This window comes from Tachypleus tridentatus, chromosome 3 (genome assembly GCF_004210375.1).
Source record: "Tachypleus tridentatus isolate NWPU-2018 chromosome 3, ASM421037v1, whole genome shotgun sequence".
Classification (NCBI taxonomy): domain Eukaryota; kingdom Metazoa; phylum Arthropoda; class Merostomata; order Xiphosura; family Limulidae; genus Tachypleus; species Tachypleus tridentatus.
Genome location: NC_134827.1, coordinates 110,881,410 through 110,903,868, shown reverse-complemented (window position 1 = coordinate 110,903,868; position 22,459 = coordinate 110,881,410). Strand labels below are relative to the sequence as shown.

At 35.9% G+C, this 22,459-nt stretch overlaps 1 protein-coding gene and 1 long non-coding RNA gene across 3 annotated transcripts in view; one reads left to right on the top strand and one right to left on the bottom strand.

Moving 5' to 3' along the window:
- Positions 1 to 710: 710 nt before the first annotated feature.
- LOC143247752 (uncharacterized) lies at positions 711 to 21,006 on the top strand. Its single transcript, XR_013026695.1, has 2 exons — positions 711 to 910; positions 20,412 to 21,006. It is a non-coding gene; the product is annotated as an uncharacterized LOC143247752 (long non-coding RNA).
- Positions 797 to 22,459, bottom strand: part of LOC143247748 (voltage-dependent calcium channel type A subunit alpha-1-like) — a 29,350-nt gene continuing 7,687 nt past the window's right edge. Inside the window, exons 5-13 of one of the 2 annotated variants that reach the window (XM_076496179.1) lie at positions 20,626 to 20,731; positions 19,795 to 19,899; positions 19,091 to 19,200; positions 17,730 to 17,765; positions 16,985 to 17,130; positions 15,095 to 15,212; positions 10,579 to 10,653; positions 8,883 to 9,126; positions 797 to 4,459 (exon numbers count right to left, since the gene is read on the bottom strand). In XM_076496179.1, the coding sequence (XP_076352294.1) occupies positions 3,603 to 4,459; positions 8,883 to 9,126; positions 10,579 to 10,653; positions 15,095 to 15,212; positions 16,985 to 17,130; positions 17,730 to 17,765; positions 19,091 to 19,200; positions 19,795 to 19,899; positions 20,626 to 20,731 (1,797 nt within the window). In that variant the 3' untranslated portion in view covers positions 797 to 3,602. The remainder of the gene's footprint in view (positions 4,460 to 8,882; positions 9,127 to 10,578; positions 10,654 to 15,094; positions 15,213 to 16,984; positions 17,131 to 17,729; positions 17,766 to 19,090; positions 19,201 to 19,794; positions 19,900 to 20,625; positions 20,732 to 22,459) is intronic. The other variant, XM_076496180.1, reaches the window with a different exon arrangement.

Sequence of the window (22,459 nt, the reverse complement as noted above, 5' to 3'; positions counted from 1 at the left end):
TTGTGCGAAATTCAAAACAAACAAAACGTTGGTGTTGGAAGTTGTTACTTCATTTTGATCCTATAGACGACTGTACCTAAAATCTAGGGATAGCTGACCTGATGTTTTAGCTCGCGTGTGTAGAACGTTCTGTTCAGATTTTTATACGTCATTATTTTGGTGTTCTCACTAGGGAATCGAACTCAGAATTTTAGTGTTATAAAACCCGAAGTTTACCAGAGGGGAAGTGTTATTGACATTATGTGTATTAGTGCACAGTAAACCAGCCAATCAGTCTGAGGAATCAACAGTTTTATTAAACATTATAAAAACTTCCCCAATTGAGAAGTTTTTCGTCCTTACAAGTGAGAGAGAAGAGAGCAAACAGTTTGATAAGTGTAGTAAAAACTTGACCATAAATACACTCTTAACTTATAAACTTTGAGACTCTTATCAGTTTCTTCTACTGGTTTCATTCAGAAATTCGGTAAAAATGTAAACGAAATAATAGCCATGTTTGAAAAATTCCAAGAAATGCATGACGAGTTTTTCCCTATGATACATTAACAAGATATCGGAGATACAAACAACTTCTTTTATTAAATATCTTCTCAGAATTAATATAAGAATAATTTTAAATCAAAAAGAAAACGTGTGATTAAACGTTTAAAACTTTTTATCAAAACTACAGCTAACAAAGTCCAGAATTTCAAAACTAGATCAGCCAACTAGCATAGCGCAAAATAATTACTTTAGTACATTTATTGAGGGATAATTATTCTCATAGACCGTTCACAACCCAAAAATCTCGAACTGAAAACGTAACGATGTTAGATTAAATTGCGTGTCGTGTTCCCAGACGCTGAAGTAAACACTATATTCAACTTTACTGTTTAGACGAGGATTCGAGTCAATCCGGAAGGTGTTAAAGGTATTTTTATTTATGTGTAAACAAATTATTTCCCTAAAAAAAAGAAGACACTCCAATCATCCAATTGAAAACTGAATTTTAGCAGCGGCCATTACGTCTCGGTGAGAACGCTAGTTAGCTGTAGTTTAGGCCTATTTTGTTTTCGTTGCTTTATTAATAAGCAGTCACTAAAATTTTAATCTATAAACCGTTGAGTATAATAAAGGGCAGTAAGTTCTTCCTATATGTTAAAACTTGATAAGAAAAAACTTTTTGTCTTCCAATTTATCTTGTTCCTAAACAATTAGGAAACAAATAAAAATTATTCATGCGATTGCTTTGGCTCGAAAAGGCTTACAAACATTGGCTTTGAAATCCTCATAAACGAGGCAATAATATACAAAGAGAATGACGAATGTAATGTATATAGATTTACGTATACGTGTATATCATATATACACATGTGGAACATCGATCAGTTCCTGACTTTAAAAGTTACTTGTAACTGTGCATATAGAATTAACTATAAACATATTAATAATCCGTATCTTTAATCAATATTAAAAACTAGAGACCAGTAACAGTATAACTAAGCAGGACAAGTGATAATAACACTAAGTTCAAAGGTGACGCATCTTTTGACAAGTAGGCTTAAAGCTTTACTAAAAAGTTACAATGAAGTGTGTAATAATTATATTAAGAAACGTGACACTGTTCTCCTAAGATTCCTGGCTCTAGGTAAACTTTATTTACAAAGTTTTCGAAACATTCATGCTTACACAGCTCCCTAAAAAAGTGAGTCGTGTGTAGAGAGGATCCATCGCTATTATTAAATAACTCGTATTCGCCATTTTGTAGGCAATATTAAAAATTCACACAAACACCTCCGTAACTGTTTAACTAAATCTTTATATTTAGAGCAGTCTTAGACAATCCAGAATTCTGAGTGAATATAAACGTCTCTTCTGAGTTTAGAAAAGGCACACATTTTTTCCCGTCTAATTTCATATTTAAATAAGAGGACGTGAGAATTTTGAAAGTTAGGGTTAATGTACTACGTAACTTGGTCAGATTGTACACACAATTATACAAAGGATTAGTCCTAACGTATGGTGACAATGACGTATAAAATTAATTACGAGAAAAAAGGTTTTGTAATATTACCTACTAGCTGGAAGTTAATATATTTATTTAATTTCAAAGAGAGAAAAGCCCATATTGAATATTGGGTAAAATGAAATGAACTCTTACCTATGTATAGTGGGAGTTAACATTGTCCTATATTTGTTTCTTAAAGTTGTGTGCAGTTTATTTGTTGAAGTTAAGCCTAAGTTGAAATGTATAAATGCTACAATTTTCAGAAAGCATGCTTGCTATACAATTTAAAGGATAAAGACATTAATTTACATAAGTGACACTGAAACCTGGGGGGGGGGACAAAAGACATTTGGAGCATAATTCACTTTTACTTATCAACTTGTGAATATTCGATCCTCCAGACAATGCGCCACCTGTCTTAAGCTATTTTACTAAGAAAAATCGAAATATAAATTTACAAAGAGAGAAAGACATATACAGTTTCCAAAATCGAAAAATAGGCAAGTGATGAAATAAGTAAAGTTTATTTAATAAATTTAGTGCATATTTTTAAATAGTCGCGTTAGCAGTGCTACAACGCATGCGCAGATGTCAACAAATCTTTAGCAAGGTACGATGTAATAATTTATCTCTTCGACTGGTAGAATTTCTAAGCTTAAAACAATATTTCGACCAATGCTCTGAAAGGAAGCCTTTACGATATTGTTTATGGGGGAAGAGGGCTACACTTACAAGAAGTGTACCCTTGAGGAAAGACGATGAAAGCTTTAAAGATAAATGATTTTAATATTTTTTTACGGGAGGGTGGGTGTGCTAAGAACCACAGGATTTTGAAATAGGAAATATGATTGATTGTTACCCTTTAGTTACTGATGGAATGGATTTACAGCTACAGTAAGTTTCTGGTATAAAAAAACAACAACAAAGCATCCACTCATAAATATTGCACTTTAGTTTTGAAATATGGCTGCAAGGATTGTAAATCATGCTAACGAGATGAACCAGTCATATACCTGCCTTAATCCTCATATCGTTAAATCTCTTCATTCAACAGTGTGTTCTATCACAGAGAATGACCATGAAAGACAAGGGGTTAAGAGTCATTAAGATAAGTCAACTGACAAATAAGTAAACATTTTTAGCAATGAACCACCAAAAGATTGAAAAGAAATAGGTTTGATAATAGTTAGCAATAGAACAATTTCTTATATACAATATCATTGTTCAGGAACTTGACCTCCTAGGTCACTTCTGTTCCCTCTGGCGAATAATTTGCATTTCACTCCTATAAATTCTCTCTTTCTAAAAAATTGAGTGTTTTTTTTTCGTTCTATCTCTCAGTTTATTTGTTTGATTGGCTAACTAGCACCAATCGCCATCGGTGTCACTTTGTGGTCCCACGGTGTTGTCTGCAAACTTGTGACTGGCTAGGTAACTTCAGCATAATTGGATTCACTTTGTGGTCCAATACGGCCTATCCGCAACGTGTGTTTGGTTAACTAGCACCAATCATAATCGGTCTGTCTTCAAACCTTCGATTGGCTAACTAGCACCAATCATCATCGATGTCACTTTCTGGTCCAATTCGGCATGTCTACAACCTATGATCGGTTAACTAGCACCAATCATCTTCGGAGTCACTTTGTGGCCCCATTTGGCTTGTCCGCAAACCAAACGAGGTTGCAGTCTTTCCTCTTCTGTCGCGTTGTCTTTGACCTGGCTTGTAGCCATTGGGCATTGGCAATGGAAGCTGTCGAGAACCTCTTCCAATCGCAGCAGCAGCTTCGAAACTTAGCGGTTCATTATTATGACCCAGAGGGATAAACTGTCTGTCCTTATATGGCAGAGTAGGGTGTTGGCCAATACCGCGAGTCTGCTTCTGGCCACGTGGCAAACTAACACTGCTAGCCGCTCTTCTGTCTGGCCTTAAAGAGAGGTTGTGAAGACCAGAACCCGGAGTAGTTCTTTGTTGCCAGAACGGTAGTTGGGACTTTGGCAGATGGGTGGGTGAGGCATTTACTTTGGGAAAGTTAATATTGAACTGAGATTTGTTGACGGGTACAGGCAGTGTAGGCGAACGAGACACAGTAGGAAAATTGATTCTTTCCATGGATCGAACATTAAGACGCAGAGTGGAGGGCTTGTTGGGGGTAGGTGGTAACTTTCTCCCTCGCGACACACGTTGCAATGGTAGGCTGTGCGCAGAAGCTGGACTCGGGCTGCGGGACCGATGCTCTAACGGTACTCTACCATAGAATTCACTGTGGGTTGAAGTTATTTTGGGACTAGGACTACGAGATGGTCTGTACAGACACGCCGTTCCGTATTCTGGACTGACACTCCGGCTCCTACCCGGTGATGGAGAGGAGATTCGCCATGGCGACGACTTGCCAAGCATGGAGCGAACTGGTGATCTACCTCGAAACGGGGAGCCTTGGCCATACATACCAAATTCATCCCCACGAAGTTTGACTGCATGTCCAGAAGACAAAATCACAAATTAAAACCAAGTATCGTTAATTTGAGATTTTATAGAAACCTTACAGAAAGATACATCACAATAAAAATCACAAACTAACACACGCCTTTTTTCGCACTCTTAATGCAAGTGGCGTTTCGGTCGTGCAACTATAAATACAACTATACGTAGTCTTTCTGCCAATTATAGATGTTTTTAAAATAAAATTATTTGTTTCTGTAGAAAACATTAAACACTAAACACATTTTTCATATTTTATGTTAGCCAATATTATCTTACAGGAAGTTAACAACACAAGGTTATGCTTGAAACTAAGTGGACATGGAGCTTAAAGACAGAACTGTGTAAATCCTCTAATGAAACTAAGTGGACATGGAGCTTAAAGACAGAACTGTGTAAATCCTCTAATGAAACTAAGTGGAAATGGAGCTTAAAGACAGAACTGTGTAAATCCTCTAATGAAACTAAGTGGAAATGGAGCTTAAAGACAGAACTGTGTAAATCCTCTAATGAAACTAAGTGGACATGGAGCTTAAAGACAGAACTGTGTAAATCCTCTAATGAAACTAAGTGGACATCGAGCTTAAAGACAGAACTGTGTAAATCCTCTAATGAAACTAAGTGGACATGGAGCTTAAAGAGAGAACTGTGTAAATCCTCTAATGAAACTAAGTGGACATGAAGCTTAAAGACAGAACTGTGTAAATCCTCTAATGAAACTAAGTGGACATGGAGCTTAAAGACAGAACTGTGTAAATCCTCTAATGAAACTAAGTGGACATGGAGCTTAAAGACAGAACTGTGTAAATCCTCTAATGAAACTAAGTGGACATGGAGCTTAAAGACAGAACTGTGTAAATCCTCTAATGAAACTAAGTGGACATGGAGCTTAAAGACAGAACTGTGTAAATCCTCTAATGAAACTAAGTGGACATGGAGCTTAAAGACAGAACTGTGTAAATCCTCTAATGAAACTAAGTGGGCATGGAGCTTAAAGACAGAACTGTGTAAATCCTCTAATGAAACTAAGTGGACATGGAGCTTAAAGACAGAACTGTGTAAATCCTCTAATGAAAATAAGTGGACATGGAGCTTAAAGACAGAACTGTGTAAATCCTCTAATGAAAATAAGTGGACATGGAGCTTAAAGACAGAACTGTGTAAATCCTCTAATGAAACTAAGTGGACATGGAGCTTAAAGACAGAACTGTGTAAATCCTCTAATGAAACTAAGTGGACATGGAGCTTAAAAATAGAACTGTGTAAATCCTCTAATGAATCTAAGTGGACATGGAGCTTAAAGACAGAACTGTGTAAATCCTCTAATAAATCTAAGTGGACATGGAGCTTAAAGACAGAACTGTGTAAATCCTCTAATGAAACTAAGTGGACATGGAGCTTAAAGACAGAACTGTGTAAATCCTCTAATGAAACTAAGTGGACATGGAGCTTAAAGACAGAACTGTGTAAATCCTCTAATGAAACTAAGTGGACATGGAGCTTAAAGACAGAACTGTGTAAATCCTCTAATGAAACTAAGTGGACATGGAGCTTAAAGACAGAACTGTGTAAATCCTCTAATGAAACTAAGTGGACATGGAGCTTAAAGACAGAACTGTGTAAATCCTCTAATGAATCTAAGTGGACATGGAGCTTAAAGACAGAACTGTGTAAATCCTCTAATGAAACTAAGTGGACATGGAGCTTAAAGACAGAACTGTGTAAATCCTCTAATGAAACTAAGTGGACATGGAGCTTAAAGACAGAACTGTGTAAATCCTCTAATGAAACTAAGTGGACATGGAGCTTAAAGACAGAACTGTGTAAATCCTCTAATGAAACTAAGTGGACATGGAGCTTAAAGACAGAACTGTGTAAATCCTCTAATGAAACTAAGTGGACGTGGAGCTTAAAGACAGAACTGTGTAAATCCTCTAATGAAACTAAGTGGACATCGAGCTTAAAGACAGAACTGTGTAAATCCTCTAATGAAACTAAGTGGACGTGGAGCTTAAAGACAGAACTGTGTAAATCCTCTAATGAAACTAAGTGGACATCGAGCTTAAAGACAGAACTGTGTAAATCCTCTAATGAAACTAAGTGGACATCGAGCTTAAAGACAGAACTGTGTAAATCCTCTAATGAAACTAAGTGGACGTGGAGATTAAAGACAGAACTGTGTAAATCCTCTAATGAAACTAAGTGGAAATGGAGCTTAAAGACAGAACTGTGTAAATCCTCTAATGAAACTAAGTGGACATGGAGCTTAAAGACAGAACTGTGTAAATCCTCTAATGAAACTAAGTGGACATCGAGCTTAAAGACAGAACTGTGTAAATCCTCTAATGAAACTAAGTGGACATGGAGCTTAAAGAGAGAACTGTGTAAATCCTCTAATGAAACTAAGTGGACATGAAGCTTAAAGACAGAACTGTGTAAATCCTCTAATGAAACTAAGTGGACATGGAGCTTAAAGACAGAACTGTGTAAATCCTCTAATGAAACTAAGTGGACATGGAGCTTAAAGACAGAACTGTGTAAATCCTCTAATGAAACTAAGTGGACATGGAGTTTAAAGACAGAACTGTGTAAATCCTCTAATGAAACTAAGTGGACGTGGAGATTAAAGACAGAACTGTGTAAATCCTCTAATGAAACTAAGTGGACATGGAGTTTAAAGACAGAACTGTGTAAATCCTCTAATGAAACTAAGTGGACATGGAGTTTAAAGACAGAACTGTGTAAATCCTCTAATGAAACTAAGTGGACATGGAGTTTAAAGACAGAACTGTGTAAATCCTCTAATGAAACTAAGTGGACATGGAGTTTAAAGACAGAACTGTGTAAATCCTCTAATGAAACTAAGTGGACGTGGAGCTTAAAGACAGAACTGTGTAAATCCTCTAATGAAACTAAGTGGACATGGAGTTTAAAGACAGAACTGTGTAAATCCTCTAATGAAACTAAGTGGACATGGAGTTTAAAGACAGAACTGTGTAAATCCTCTAATGAAACTAAGTGGACATGGAGCTTAAAGACAGAACTGTGTAAATCCTCTAATGAAACTAAGTGGACGTGGAGCTTAAAGACAGAACTGTGTAAATCCTCTAATGAAACTAAGTGGACATGGAGCTTAAAGACAGAACTGTGTAAATCCTCTAATGAAACTAAGTGGACATGGAGCTTAAAGACAGAACTGTGTAAATCCTCTAATGAAACTAAGTGGACATGGAGCTTAAAGACAGAACTGTGTAAATCCTCTAATGAAACTAAGTGGACATGGAGCTTAAAGACAGAACTGTGTAAATCCTCTAATGAATCTAAGTGGACATGGAGCTTAAAGACAGAACTGTGTAAATCCTCTAATGAAACTAAGTGGACATGGAGCTTAAAGACAGAACTGTGTAAATCCTCTAATGAAACTAAGTGGACGTGGAGCTTAAAGACAGAACTGTGTAAATCCTCTAATGAAAATAAGTGGACGTGGAGTTTAAAGACAGAACTGTGTAAATCCTCTAACTTTAACATATCTAAACGTTCATACCCGAATTCTGTTAGGTAGGCAGATGGATAAGACATTTTATACTGCTTTACCTATGTCCTCTCCTCTGATACTGCTTTACCTATGTCCTCTCCTCTGATACTGCTTTACCTATGTCCTCTCCTCTGATACTGCTTTACCTATGTCCTCTCCTCTGATACTGCTTTACCTATGTCCTCTCCTCTGATACTGCTTTACCTATGTCCTCTCCTCTGATACTGCTTTACCTATGTCCTCTCCTCTGATACTAGATTACTATTTGACCTTTCCCATTACCAATGTTCTTTTTCTCTGCTACTAGATTCCTGTTTGACCTTTCCCAATGTTTTTTTCCTCTGCTACTAGATTACTATTTGACCTTTCCCATTACCTACGTTTTCCTCCGCTATTACATTACTATTTGACCTTTCCCATTACCTACGTTTTCCTCTGCTGTTACATTACTGTTTGACCTTTCCCATTACCTACGTTTTCCTCTGCTGTTACATTACTGTTTGACCTTTCCCATTACCTACGTCTTCCTCTGCTATTACATTACTATTTGACCTTTCCCATTACCGATATTTTTCCCTCTGCCACGAGATTCCTGTTTGACCTTTCCCATTACCAGTGTTCTTTTTCTCTGCTACTAGATTCCTGTTTGACCTTTCCCAATGTTTTTTCCCTCTGCTACTAGATTCTTGTTTGACCTTTCCCATTACCTATGTTTTTCTCTGCTACTAGATTCCAGTTTGAACCTCCCCATTACCTATGTTCTTTTCCTCTGCTATTAGATTCCTGTTTGACCTCTCCTATTTCCTGTGCTACTAGATTCCTGTTTGACCTTTCCCATTATCTGTACTACTATATTCCTGTTTAACATTTTCTAAATTTACCTTTTGCCCTTCCTCTGCGAGAAGTCTCATGTTTGGTCCTTTCTACGATATCAAAAACAGTATCCGAAAAGCCAATGTCATGGACTCCCCTCCGAGGGGATGGTGATCTTCTGATTGGTGTTGGGGAACGTCTTCGTCTAGTGAGGATTGGGGAGTCCCGCCTCGATCTTTCTGGAGAAGGTGATCGGGAACGGGATGGATAATAGTTGTGATCACGAGGATAAAGATGTGTTTCCTTGGTCCTCTGTAGATAAACCAATATATCTGTCATCTGGATGACATATGTATATTTCTTATAAACAAGCAATATATCTGTCATCTGGATGACATATGTATATTTCTTATAAACAACCAATATATCTGTCATCTGGATGACATATGTATATTTCTTATAAACAACCAATATATCTGTCATCTGGATGACGTGTATATTTCTTATAAACAACCAATATATCTGTCATCTGGATGACATATGTATATTTCTTATAAACAACCAATATATCTGTCATCTGGATGACATATGTATATTTCTTATAAACAACCAATATATCTGTCATCTGGATGACATATGTATATTTCTTATAAACAACCAATATATCTGTCATCTGGATGACATATGTATATTTCTTATAAACAACCAATATATCTGTCATCTGGATGACATATGTATATTTCTTATAAACAACCAATATATCTGTCATCTGGATGACATATGTATATTTCTTATAAACAACAAATATATCTGTCATCTGGATGACATTTGTTCTAAATACGTTTGTTTTCCAAGATTATGAACACATCCTATTAGTACTTTTTTCTTTTATAAAAGAATGTAAAACTACAATGGAATTATTTAAAACCATCGATAAATAGTTATTTTATTGATTTGATATTTTAGAAGAAAGATAAATCGATAAAATAAGTTTATAACAGCACTTTATTACTTATGTAAAAAAACAACATTCAACATAATTTCTCTTAGGTATTGACTAGGGTTATCTAATAAAAACTAGAGGAAAGGCGGCTAGAAAATAGCACCTGCCGCCAAGTCTTTGGCTGCTTTAATCGAATAGGAGGATGTTATTGTCACTCTCAAAACGCACCTGTGGTCTTATTTTAAACAACTAACACTCATGATTGTAAGGATACTAATTATTACATAATTGCCCACACAACTTTCTAATAAAGTAAAAAGACAAACAGCAACAAAAACTTACAACAGTTTGGAATGCTTTTCGGCATTTTATACCATAAAACTTTGAAGTAATGAATCAGAAAAATAGTTCGACAAGAAACTACAAAAATAAACTCCCCATATGTTGTCATTGTTGGTGGATGTTTTGTTTGTTCTTTTCCTTTTAGCGGGAAGCTACACAATGGTCTTTCTGTGCTATGTTCACCACGTAGTATTAAGTCCAGGATTCTACTATCGTAATACCGAAAACGTATTGATGGCCCTCTTGGAAACACTTTCATCATATGCTATCAATTAAATTGTTATAACCAACTTTTTGAAAAAAAAACAGTTATTCATAAACAATCAAATATCACAATTTCTGATATATTACAGATGTGAAAAATTCAAAAGAAGTTGAAAAAAAAATCAACTTAATTAACAACAAGTAGGGGGCGTGGTAGAAGGAACGTAGCATTTTTTCTGAAGGGAGAGAAAGTACAATAATGGACACCCACTCACTTCCTGGGATCTTGGCTTCCAGCCTGCACCGTCCACGGATGGTCGTCCAGCGTTGACGTCCAACATTTCGATACCCTGTTTACACCCGAGAGTAACGTTTGTAATTTGACATTTGTTAATTATTTTAGTTTTTAAAAGCTTATTCGCTAAGCACGGGGTAAGATGACTTAAAGAACTGTGTTGTCTGAAACCTCAGTACAAAGTGTAGGTTGGAAGGTAAGGTAAGACGATAAACTATTTTCACGTGAGGAACCGTGTGTAACTAAAAAAACAAAACACATCACCATGGAAAAAAAAGAAGAAACAGTGCTTTTTGCGTGAAGGAAAATCGCAAAAAAACGTGTGATGAAAAAATGATCTGGTTTCGAAAAAAATATACTGATCCAAATTCCACAGGTACTCAACCTTATGTGAAAACATTTATATCTACGCCAATAACATCACTTCTTATAAAAGTAAAGAGTTTCAAACATTCTTTGTTCACAAGATTATTCTGATCTAATCGTTAAGTAACTTGAAAACTTGAAGTTTGATTTAATAGAAGAATGAATACTTAAGAAACGTTAAAATGGGCTCCTTTCTATAAATAACGTATAAACCCACTTGTGGACTCCTTACTATAAATAACGTATAAACCCACTTGTGGACTCCTTGCTTTCTATAAATAACGTATAAACCCACTTGTGGACTCCTTGCTTTCTATAAATAACGTATAAACCCACTTGTGGACTCTTTCTATAAATAACGTATAAACCCACTTGTAGATTCCTTACTTTCTATAAATAACGTATAAACTCACTTGTGGACTCCTTGCTTTCTATAAATAACGTATAAACCCACTTGTGGACTCCTTGCTTTCTATAAATAACGTATAAACCCACTTGTGGACTTCTTGCTTTCTATAAATAACGTATAAACCCACTTGTGGACTCCTTGCTTTGTATAAATAACGTATAAACCCACTTGTGGACTCCTTTCTATAAATAACGTATAAACCCACTTGTGGACTCCTTGCTTTGTATAAATAACGTATAAACCCACTTGTGGACTCCTTTCTATAAATAACGTATAAACCTACTTGTGGACTCCTTTGAACAATCAGTTTTGTTTGTTAACCCTCTTCCCATTTTTTCATAAGTCCACTTTTATAGTACAGGATAGAGTTTGTATGTTTATTGATTAGCCGAAAGCAAAATAGTGGGCTATTTGTTCCGTGCCCACTACGACTATTCAAACTCGATCTTTTGTGTTACGAGCCATCAGACTCACTGCTCAGGTGCCCTAGGTAATGAAGTGGACGTATGTGTTTCTTTGTTCTAGAGAAAAGCCATATTACACATTCTGTGCTGCTACCGCCACAATTTGTGTTTAAATGTTCGTATTTAGTGTCTTCACCTGATAAAGGGTGTTTACATTTAGTGTCTACACCTGATGATGATGTTCACATTAAAGTGTCTACACCTGATAAAGGATGTTTACATTTAGTCTCTATACTTGACGATGATGTTTACATTAAGTGTCTATACCTGATAAAGGATGTTTACATTTAGTGTCTACACCTGATAAAGGATGTTTACATTTAGTCTACACCTGATAAAGGGTGTTTACATTTAGTGTCTTCACCTGATAAAGGATGTTTACATTTAGTGTCTACACCTGATAAAGGATGTTTACATTTAGTGTCTTCACCTGATAAAGGATGTTTACATTTAGTCTACACCTGATAAAGGATGTTTACAATTAGTGTCTTCACCTCATAAAGAATGTTTACATTTAGTCTACACCTGATAAAGGATGTTTACAATTAGTGTCTTCACCTCATAAAGAATGTTTACATTTAGTCTACACCTGATAAAGGATGTTTACATTTAGTCTACACCTGATAAAGGGTGTTTACATTTAGTGTCTTCACCTGATAAAGGATGTTTACATTTAGTGTCTACACCTGATAAAGGATGTTTACATTTAGTGTCTTCACCTGATAAAGGATGTTTACATTTAGTGTCTACACCTGATAAAGGATGTTCACATGTAATTAAAGCTTGTTTATAAACATCTTTTCCAGAGTGTTTATTGACGAGTATTGGCTTCAATATTTTGAACTAAACTTATTGTGTGGTTTTGAGTTAAGCACAAATATAATAAAAAACGGTTTGTTCTTCTTAAGAAAAAAATGGAAATATTAAAGGTATCGGAATACAACAGGGTGAACATATTGGATCTAAACTTGAACGAAACGTGCATTATTCTGAAGCGCCATCTAGAATTCTGAATCAAAACTTTCAGGAAGGAAACGGTATGTTCGAGATCGGAGGTTCAGTGCGGAACTGGTAAAGAAACGTGCAAGGTGACATATCATAGAATTCTGTGCTTTCAGGATTTTGTGCGTTTTGTGACGACAGACTTTCTTAATTATTTGTCTAAATTCAACGGTACAAACAAACTACCTGTTATTGCAAAGTGATACACATAGCATGGACGTAGCGACAGGACTGGTTGGGTAAGGGGTGCTGCACCCATATTTATTAATACGAGTTCAGTTTTTAGTGATTCTTTCGGCAAAATTTTGTATCCATCTTTTCGAAGAAATCTATTTGCTTTATAGGACAGCCATAATGGGCTATCTGCTGTGTCCACCATGGAGAAATGAAACCCAGATTTTAGCGTCGTAAGACTGCTGTCCAACTGGGGACCCATTTCGGGTTTTAAAATCTTGTATTGGATCTAATACAAACGTTCATCGGTAACTGAATTAGGCTTAACAACATACACGGACACGTAACCATGGGCCAAAACGTTAAAATTGTTAATAAATATGTATGTACTATTTACATTTGTCCCAACTTAAATATAAAGAGGTTTTCGTATTCACTTTCAGAAATATATATTCTATAAATATATCTGATTACTTTGAATTCCACGCAACTATTAAGAGCGTCTTAAACTTTGTGGTAATGTAACATTATGTTTTATTGTAATAAAGAAACCATTATGTTTTACTATGGTAAAGTAACCATTGTGTCTTATTGGGGTAAAGTGACCATTGTGTTTTACTGTGGTAATGTAATCATTGTGTTTTATGGTGGTAAAGTGACCATTGTGTGTTACTGTAGTAAAGTAACCATTATGTTTAACTGTGGTAATGTAACCATTGTTTTATTATGGCAATATAACCATTGTGTTTTATTGTGGTAATATAACCAGTGTTTTATTTTGGTACAGTAACCATTGTGTCTTATCGTGGTAAAGTAGCCATTGTGCTTTATTGTAGTGAAGTAACCATTATATCTTATCGTGGTAAAATGATCATTGTGTTTTACTATGGTAATGTAACTATTGTGTTTTATGGTGGTAAAGTAACCATAATGTTTTATTGTGGTAATGTAACCATCGTTTTATTATGGTAATGTAACCATCGTTTTATTATGGTAATGTAACTATTGTGTTTTATTGTGGTAAAGTGACCATTATGTTTTACTGTGGTTATGTAAGCATTGTGTTTTACTCTGTTAATGCAACCATTGTTTTATTGTGGTAATGCAACCATTATGTTTTATTATGGTAAAGTGACCATTGTGCTTTATTGTGGTAATATAACCTGTGTTTTATTATGGTAAAGTGACCATTGTGTTTTATTGTGGTAAAGTGACCACTGTGTATTACTGTGGTAAAGTGACCACTGTGTTTTACTGCGGTAATGAAACCATACATTTTTATTGTGGTAACGTGACCATTATGTTTTATTGTGGTAATATAACCCTGTGTTTTATTATGGTAAAGTGACCATTGTGTTTTACTGTGGTAATGTAACCATAGTGTTTTATTGTGGTAATATAACCCTGTTTTTTAATCATGGTAAAGTGACCATTGTGGTAATATAACCATTATGTTTTATTATGGTAATCTTACCACACACTACTGATTTATAATACTTCACAACACAGGTATGTGTAATCCATAAGACCCGTACCGTAACCATAAATAACGTTTCATTTCACCCGCCACCACTCGGGCTAACTGATAACATTTCTATCTTATTTTAAATAATAAAAGAAATGGTTCTATAGCTGATATAAGTATGGTCACCAGCGGCGAGAAAGAAAGGGTCACTAGAAATAAAATGGTCAACAGCATTGGGAAATGAAGAGTAGCCACGACAAAAGGATCGCTAGCCCTGGGAAAGTCACTAGCCAAGGAATGACCGGGTCACCAGACAATTGGGGTGAAAATTACTAGGACTAGAAAAACCTTCTATGAACACCCGAAATTTACTGCAAAACCCACGTAATGCGAATAACATTTCTTAAAGATCATTTATTTATACACACATGAGAATTATTAAACCAATAATTAATTATTATTTTACAATAATCACACATTTTCACGGGAAAGTGCGTTTCAAGCAATGTTCATGCAACGTAACACCTTGCTGTCCATGCTGCTATGGTGTATCAGCCATGCATAGAGCGTGATTAAGCCCCTCCAGTGAGGTAATCATGCACTCTCGCTACCAGACCTGAGACTCTGATTGTTCATCGTCTCCACCGCGCTCCTTTCTTCGAGTACTTCCGCGACGGAGGAAACTGAACGACCGTTGCCAAGTCCTGTCCTGGTTGTCGTTGGTTTTGTCGATACTATGAAGAAAGATTATTGTTACACTACAACAACACGTAATCTGACTAAACTACACAACAACAACACGTAATCTGACTAAAACTACACTACTACAACACGTAATCTGACTAGAACTACACTACAACAACACGTAATCTGACTAAAACTGCACTACGACAACACGTAATCTGACTAAAACTACACTACAACAACACGTAATCTGACTAGAACTACACTACAACAACACGTAATCTGACTAGAACTACACTACAACAACACGTAATCTGACTAAAACTACACTACAACAACACGTAATCTGACTAAAACTACACTACAACAACACGTAATCTCACTAAAACTACACTACAACAACACGTAATCTCACTAAAACTACACTACAACAACACGTAGTCTGACTAAAACTACACTATAACAGTATGCAATTTGATTGAGTGTAAACAACTTCTCTGTGTGTTATGAATGAAATGAAATAGTTCATTGTTGTATACGTTGTCTGATAATTCGTTAAAAGACGTAGTCGTATACACTTCCAACAACTAATTAGCTATTTGTTATTCACGAAAATGTTCACAAGGGTTAACCATTCCTGATTTTTAGTTTATAGGTTATTAGTCAAAAACACTGACCCTAAACTCTTGGACTATTGTATCTGAATGTTTCAGTTACTTTAACGAATGTCCAAAAATATGGAGTGCAATTGTACTGCAATGGGATGCAAACCATGGACCCTCGGATTTACGGTTCAGCACACTAATTTCTAGGCTACCCCTATCAGAATAAGTAAGTCAAATAAATTAACAGAAATAAGTCAATTCTGTCATGTAAAGTTTAAGTATTAGTAAATTTCATTATCAAATCTTTCACCAGGTGTCTTACTAGTCGTGAAGGGCTACTCAGTTTTTTCATGTCTGTAACTACAGTTGAGATTGATGGGTCTACACAGTACTGTCGTTTCCTTAGCTACAGTTGAAGTGGATGGGTCTACACCGTACTGTAGTTTCCATAGCTACAGTTGAAGTGGATAGGTCTACACCGTACTGTAGTTTCCATAGCTACAGTTGAAGTGGATAGGTCTACACCGTACTGTAGTTTCCATAGCTACAGTTGAAGTGGATAGGTCTACACCGTACTGTAGTTTCCATAGTTACAGTTGAAGTGGATGGGTCTACACCGTACTGTAGTTTCCATAGTTACAGTTGAAGTGGATGGAGCTGCACAGTGCTGTCGTTCTCCTAGCTACAGTTGAGGTGTATGGGGCTACTCACTATTTGTATGTCTTTGCTGGCCTGTCATTACTGCCTCAGTTTAACAATGGAAGATACTGTGTAATATTGGAGAATTTTTAAAGTCTGATGGAAATAACCAGACTTTAAGAAGTTCTGAAGTGTCCTAACCAGACTTCAGAAAGTTCCAGAGTACCCTTGGGACCTTCTAGTGTTTTTTGATCAGCTTGGTTGGGTTCTGATGTCTGGTTAGACTTTAAAAAGTTCTAAAGTGCCCTAATCAGACTTCAGAAAGTTCCAGAGTACCATTGGGACCTTCTAGTGATTTTTTGATCAGCTTGGTTGGGTTCTGATGTCTGGTTAGACTTTAAGAAGTTCTGAAGTGTCCTAACCAGACTTCAGAAAGTTCCAGAGTACCCTTGGGACCTCCTAGTGCTTTTTTGATCAGCCTGGTTGGGTTCTGATGTCTGGTTAGAATTTGTTGTGCCCAAATGAACTATGAATATCCTCTCTGACAGTTTAACACTGGATAAAACAAACGTTTTTACCTGAGTCGTGAGTTCCTGAAAGACCCTCTTCTAGAATGAACAGATCGGCATTCAGCATCTTCAAACTGTTCGTCCTCCTGGTTGAGACTAGTGTGTGAGTTGGAATTCCTGACCACGCCCATCAAGCGATGTAGCAAGGATGGTCGCTGAAGATGTGGAAGGAGGTCATTTATAGAAAATTATAACAAAGTAATATATGTATCAGCTGAGACAGGTATACTTACCTTGCAAACTGTTTTGAATGATTGAAGATACTTTCGTAATAAATTTATAAAGAAAAAAAAACAATGACCTTTGTTCTTCAGATAACGACGAAAAAAAACAATGACTATTGCTCTTCAGATTATGACGAAAAAAAACAACTTTATTCCAGTCGAAGTCTCGTCTTTATTACTATTAGTGTTTATCTTGTTATTACCTGGTAAACAAACATCATTCTTACCTCATTACCAAAATAAGGACATGAAAAGCTTTATCAAGATGAATGATGTAAGATCTCAACTTTATAAAACTGGTATAACTGAATAAAAACAAAGAAACGGTACAAGAATAAACAACTTCGTAACTTCCTTAGCGACCGATAGATGTCACTTTTAGAACAAAGATCACAAATCATTTACAAAATATAAATTGTGAGAATTATTTGAAAGTGAAATCCAAAACTGTGTCCATCGAGTTTTGGCCGTAAGGTTGAGGATTTTGTGATGTAAACGTTACAAGGAAAGACACATGAAGGAACATTTACCGTCGAATCACTTTGAGGAGAAGGAGGATTTTCCTTCTGAAACAAAACAAACAATGACGCTCATTAATATCGGCATCACATATGAAAACACAAACTAAACTTTAGCAACACAAACTACAGAGTTCACGTCCTAATTAAAACTGGAAACTGTACCAAGAAGATAAGAAACATCCTTAGTTGTTTAAAGATTGGTCTTAAACTGTAGCCGGCCCAGCATGGCCAGGTGGTTAAGGTGCTGGACTCGTAATCCCGGGTTCGAATCTCCGTCACACCAAACATGCTCGCCTCTTCAGCCGTGGGAGCGTTATAATGTGACGGTAAATCCCACTTTTCGTTGGTAAAAGAGTAGCCCAAGAGTTGGCGGCGGGTGGTGATGACTAGCTGCCTTCCCTCTACTCTTACACTGCTAAATCAGGGACGGCTAGCGCAGGTAGTCCTCGTGTAGCTTTGCACGAAATTCAAAAACTAAACAAAGTGTAGCCCGTTACAGAAGGTACAATACACACAGGTTAATCACGAAAATAAATTGGTAATACATGATTGGTTGATTTACGATTCAGGGTTAAAACTACTCAGTTTTGATTCGTCAAAATATTAAAGTTTTTCAAAGCTATTAATTACGGATCTTGCAGGTAGGTTAGAGTTATAACTTATGAAACTCTCAAAATATTACTTTTGTTACGATAATGTTGACAATAAAACATTCTAGTCTGAAGCACTGATTCAATATTTTAAGAAACTGGGAATAAATATTAATACAACAGAACAATTAATTTAATAAATCTATTTTATTATTTACAGAAAATGTTTGACACTAATTGAAATCTGAGAGGGATTGGTTTGTTTTGAATTTCGCGGAAAGCTACACAAGGGCTATCTGCGCTAGCCGTCCCTAAGTTAGCAATATAAGGCTAGGGGTAAAGCAGCTAGTCATCCCCACCATCAACTGTTTGGCTACTCTTTAACCAACGAGTAGTGGAATTGACCGACAAATTATAACGCCCCCACAGGTGAAAGAACGAACGTGTTTGGTGTGACGGGGATTCGAATCCGCGACCCTCAGATTACGAGTCGAGTGCCTTAACCACCTGGCCATGATTTGAGAAGAACTGTTTAAAAACAATTGAAAATACTGTTCTATCAGATTAATTCTGCTTTTCGTAAATATTACACGGTTCAGTCGTCTTTGAACTGTCTCGTGTGACGTAGTTTTTAATTAATTAACATTCTTGTCGGTTTTACTGTTAAAATTAAGTCAGGTTAATTAATTAAAACTATCTTAAAGCTACCAAACATTAGAGTGTACAGCCAACTAATTAACAACGTGTTAAAATCGAGATACACTTATAACTATAACCAACCGAGAGCTTTTCTTCAGTGGATAACCGGCCAAATCTCGTACATTTCCAGTTTTCCAGAATTAACAGACCTGCATATATTTTTCCAACAGTAAGACTTCCTTCTCGGAGGACTGTTTGATTGGATGATTAAGAAAAAAAATTAAACTTTATAGAAGTGGAAATAAGTCATAAAAATGGATCATAGATAATAGAACTTTATTATTATTATGATACTAAAGCGAAGGAAACTACACACAGTGTGAAATGGAAACCATTAGTACCAAAATCTGTTAAGGTCAGAGAAAGAAAAGAACATTACTGAACGTTGGCTGATAGAAAATAAGTAATTATATGAAAAAATGAAAGAATATGTTAGTATTATGTATATTTTATAAGTTGTCTACAGAAATGATTACTTAGTGTCTGACTACAACACCTATTCTACTGATAAAACACTGGTACTCGAAGACCACATACAAGTTGAATGATTATTGTTTTTCAGTTTTAAAATAAAGCTGAGAAATTATGGAACTGTATTTCTGTTTCTGGAAGATGGTGGACAGTTTGATTATAAGATTTCTTGGGTTATTCTGACCTCAGAATTTAAATATGTTTCCACTCCTTACGAATCTTAAGTCACTGTACACTAACTTATATCGTTTCTATCTTAAGAATACAAAAGTCGTAATAAAAGTACTGAATAAAACAGTTTTGGTTAGGCCTACCATCGCCTTCAGGTAATATCTTGTTAAATAATTTCTTCACGTGAAAAGACCATAATTTTCTTATCATCTCTCTTAGTTCTCTGTCGGCTAAATCCATCTCGTCCGCTGAAAAAAACGCATAATATAATTGATTATTACATTCGTTTGTTTTTCTCATAAAAAATCCACATCGGGATATCTGCTGTCAAGGGAATCGAACCCCTAATTAATCAACTCCGTTACCACTGAGTTATTGCTAGGACGACAACTGTTTCTTTTCTACTGCACACTTAGGTAGTTTTGATACACACAAGTAAGACAGAAGTTTTTAAGGCCTCATATTTTTGTACCACTTATATTCAAGCGATAATACAATATTTTGTTAAAGAGATTAACATCTCTAATAATAGTAATCAAATGATCAGTTACTTATCTTTAAAGATTGTATGTTGTTAGACACAAAGCTGTGCAATGGGCTATTTGTGCTGTGCCCACCACGGACATCGAAAACCGATTTTAAGAGCGTTATAAATCCTCTGAGGGTCTTTTAAAGATAGTTTCTACTTTTACATTTCAATGATCGAGGTGGATTGTGTCAACTTTGACAATAGGCTTACTAGCTTTCGTTCCTTTTTCAGGTGCGGTATTGGAGCGCGGTCCTGATATGGAGCTTCTCAGACACGAAGATCAATTCAGCCCAGGAATCGAATCTTGATCGTTTTAACGAAACATTAGGAAAGGGGGAAAAATCCATAGCAACCCCCTCCCCTTATCATGACAAAAATCACTGTCAAAATCATCACCGAAATAAATTACAATCTTTTATACAGATTCGACAATCAGCTATCTTACCTGGTCTCATCATGATGTTTAGATTCTCTCGAATCAAAGCAAAAAGTGTTGTGGTGAAATTCACTTTTCCTTCTTCTAATATCGGCATGTTCATGCGAATTAACTTCTGCTCAATATAAAGATAAAATGAGAGATTAGTGCTGAGAAAACAGAGTCAAATAACCAAATATTATATCGTGATTTAAAACTGAAAGAGAGTTACCAAATCTTAATGGTTAGCTTACAAATTAAAACTTACCAGATGGAGAATTATAGATTCTATTCGGGGTGACGCAAGAGCAATCTGGTAATTATTAAAACTCTCCAAGTTTGTATAAATTTAAATTTAGGTGTAATTTAAAGATTTAATGAAGTGTAATAAAAACCTAAGTTTACATTCTATGGTTTAACGTACGTTAAATTCAGAAATAGTATACAAGTTTTCCAGACTGTTTAGGAACTGGAATTTTCAACATGAACTTCACTCCTCTCACATACAGAATAAAAAACATAAAAACCTCTAGGATTTAGGAATGCTTATTTACAATTTAGGGTAGCATCTGTCGACATAGCGGTTTTTGTCCAGCTCTTTGTGTGTGTGTGTTTTTAATAGTAAAGCCACATCACGCTATCTGTTGAGTCCATTGAGAGGAATCGGAATCCTGACTTTAGCGTTATAAATCCGTAGACTTATCACTGTACCAGCGGGGGACTTTTTTTTAAAAAACTGAATGCCAAGATTCAATGTTGCTTGCACAACATGCTTTCAGCTGAAAATAACAAGCGTCTTCAAAGTCTCGAACCCTGGATCTGCAGCACATACTAATCATTAAGCCTTGTACTGTGCAGATGAAATTTAACTATCAGATATATATTTAAAATTATTAAATAGTGAAGGGAAGTATCTAACCAATCACTTCACATTATCACGAACAACTAAGAATTCCAGGTTCGAGTTACACAGGCAATGCACTGTGTTGATTTGCTGTTATCGAAACTAAATACCTTAATATCCTGATAATGATCACGATTAAAGTACCCTAACATAAATTTATACTGACCACATTTTATAAATACTGTTGAACATTTTAATACCACTACTCAAAGGTCCGGCATGGCCAGGTGGTAAAGGCACTCGACTCGAAAGTCACGGGTTCGAATCCCCGTCACACCAAACACGCGCGCCTTTTCAGCCGTGGGGGTGTTATAATGTTACGGTCAATCCTACTATTCGTTAGTAAAAGACTAGCCCAAGAGTTGGCGGTGGGCGATGATGACTAGCTACCTTCCTTCCAGTCTTACACTGCTAAATTAGGGACGGCTATCGCAGATAGCCCTCGTGTAGCTTTGCGCGAAATTAAAAAAACAAACCAAATCACTATTAAAGATCGTTTCGTATTGTGTGCTTTTGACGAGATTAGCTGATTACGTAACTGAGAAGATGGCGGAAGTTATTTTCATATCTTATTGTAATATTTGGCCAAAAAGAATTCTGATTGTTCGGGCAAGAGTCCTGAGACTTTTAAAAGCTACTGAAGTAAATATTTTACTTTTAAAATCACAACTTTGTGACCAACTATTGGTCACAACTATGACCAATATTATACTTTTAAAACAATCTCAGTGTACGTTGTTTTGTTCAATTTTAGCAGGCTATTCTACAGTTTGTGAAATGTGACGATAGTAACCTTGTTTCATTCTATTTCACCACTGTCTTTAAAATTCTATAACCAAATATAAAAGTGAAATAATGTTCAGAAATCGTGGTATTATTTAAGAACATAAGCACACATAAAAAACATTAAGTATTTGGTCTCGCTTCTTTGGATTATCCGCGAGAGACTATAAAATAACT